This window comes from Penaeus chinensis, chromosome 10 (genome assembly GCF_019202785.1).
Source record: "Penaeus chinensis breed Huanghai No. 1 chromosome 10, ASM1920278v2, whole genome shotgun sequence".
Lineage (NCBI taxonomy): Eukaryota > Metazoa > Arthropoda > Malacostraca > Decapoda > Penaeidae > Penaeus > Penaeus chinensis.
Window position 1 is genome coordinate 24,709,236 of NC_061828.1, and position 2,500 is coordinate 24,711,735.

Sequence of the window (2,500 nt, forward strand, 5' to 3'; positions counted from 1 at the left end):
GCATATTACCATCACCCCTGCTGATTATCTTCATTGTACTATATTTAGATTATCATACTTAGAACAATAACAAGCATCTTTTAACCAAATAAGGGACAAAGAATGCAGTATTTGGCCTCGACCTTCCCACTCCTAGAGTCCATTTTGAAAGTATAATGTATAATTAACTAATGACACAGGCCTTAATCCTTGTTTTGTTTCAATAATGGAAAGCATTGCAGAACAGGTTGTCACCTGCATAATAAATTAGCTGCAAGAGAATTTAAAAGTATACTCATCAGTATCAGGACAGCATATTTTTTTCCACGGTACAGTATGTTTTAGTGGGATTGCAAAGTTAATATTTTACTTCTTCGATATTGGATGAGAGACACTGAATACATTCATAAAACTTGAATATCCGTGTGAGTCTGTGGGTACTAACAAAATTGATGCCAAGATTCCCAAGGAGAAGGTTGTTAATGGAGAAATTATGAATAGCATCTGTATTAAGTTTTGAATTATATGTGAGGGTATTCCAATGCATTCGGTAAAATGCATGAAATATTCTGCTTGATGATTATTATGTTGTGTTGATACTACTCCAATGAGCAGTTGATTATAGTTTAAAGTCAGTTGAAGCTGTTTGTTCACATTCTAATAAGAACAGTAGGCTATTACAATCGCTTTCCATACATAATTACATAATGTCCATATAATATGAATACAATTTTTTACCAGGTGTTGCTACAAGTAGCGAAGTTACAACAGAGTCAGACACCACAGCAGAACCTGATCTCGTGTCATTTTGTGCCATTCTTGGGAACACTCGAGCACTAAGAGTGCCTGCCCTTTTTAAACAAGGTTAGTAATATATATATAAAGATCAATATATATATATTAATCTCTGTTTACGTATATATATAAACAGAAATCAGTTCATATATATATACGAAAATCAATATATATATCTAAAAACATAAATGTGTTTATATAAATATTTGTGTATATATATGTATATACATAGACACACAAATCGGTTACCACTTCTTAAATAAATATAAATCAATATATATATATATATATATATATATATATTAACACACGCACTAATTTGATACAAACATATTTACTGAGAATATATATTAATTTTATATATACACATTATTTTTTTCTGCTCCTATATATATAGAGAAAACCAAACTGGCAACAAACCATACACCTGTTGATGCTGGAAGGAGGGCTAATTTCCCTCCTACCCAGCAAGTAAGGCAGGCTGTGGGTCCCTCTGAATGGGCGACTGCTGGGACTTGGGTAGGGCGTGGGGGTTACCCGTCGTCCCAACTGCGTCCCGGCGGCCGCCAACCTGGCGTGAGGCTTGTGGAGGAAAGCCCCCGGGAACCCCGCAGATGGATTATGTGATCTGCAGCCAGCCAAACCCCTCTATATGGGGCAGCGTCAGTAGGGGTGGCAGAGGTGGCGCCCACCCAGAGTGATCACCTGAGGTTAGACCTCAGGTGGGCTGTCAGGGTGGGGGCTTGGAACGACCATCCCTTGCGACAGCATGATCGGTTACCACTTCTTATTATTGGTCGGGCCGCAGCAATGGCCACCATCTCCAGGGAGTAGCCATAGCCATCTCCAGCAGACTTCAACCCTCAGCAGTAGATGTCACTGCAGTCGATGAGTGTATTATGGTATTGAGACTGAAGCTTTCATTTGGCTTCATGTCTCTTATAGCTGTGTACACTCCTAGAGATATATATATAAACTCCAAACTTACATCTGTGACAGACAGTTGTCCTCAGCAAGATAATCATATTGTTCTTGGTGACTTCATTCCGGTATCTGACTGCGATCGAGCTGGCTACAAGATGTTTGCCGGTCCTCATGGCTCAGTAGCTGATGCTGATAGTGAGAATAGCCTCCTTTTTGGGACTTTGCTAGGTTCCAGAAATTGAGGATTTTTGGCTCCTAGTATCAACATCATGACCCGCATTGTTGGACTTGGTACAGCAATACGGGTAATGTGACCAAGGAGATCGACTCCATCCTCGTTAGCACTCAATGGAGGATCCTCCAGATCTGCAGGGCGTATCAGAGTGCTGATTTCTGTGGAATTAAGGGTGTTTCATGCGGATAGATTAAGGCAGGATGAGTGTGCCCGGGGGTTTGCCGAGGCTATCTCTGGTCGTTTCATGCAACTCAAGGGCCTGACGGAACCTGTTCTTCTGTGGGACACCTTCTAGCATGAAACGCTTGATGCAGCCCAAGAATCGATTGGTGAATGCCCACGAGCAAGGCAGAATTCCATCTCGCAGGAGACACTGGAAGCCACAGATGCTTGTCATGTGGTTCGATTGTCAGGGTATCGCAACTTGCACCGTTCTCTGATGCACAGGACTAGGTCACTGTTGAGAAGGGACAAGGGACAGTTTATTAAGAATCTTGCAGAGGAAGTCGAAAGCCATTTCCTTGTAAATGACCTTTGTCCTGTCTACCAAGCCCTGAGAAAGCTGAA

The 2,500-nt window shown here is 41.2% G+C and overlaps 1 protein-coding gene across 2 annotated transcripts in view; it reads left to right on the plus strand.

Moving 5' to 3' along the window:
* The window catches only part of LOC125029734 (Down syndrome cell adhesion molecule-like protein Dscam2), a 349,890-nt gene that overhangs the window by 325,001 nt on the left and 22,389 nt on the right, over positions 1–2,500 (plus strand). For both annotated transcript variants that reach the window (XM_047619839.1, XM_047619841.1), the window contains exon 36: positions 721–843. In XM_047619839.1, coding sequence (XP_047475795.1) covers positions 721–843 — 123 coding nt within the window. The remainder of the gene's footprint in view (positions 1–720; positions 844–2,500) is intronic.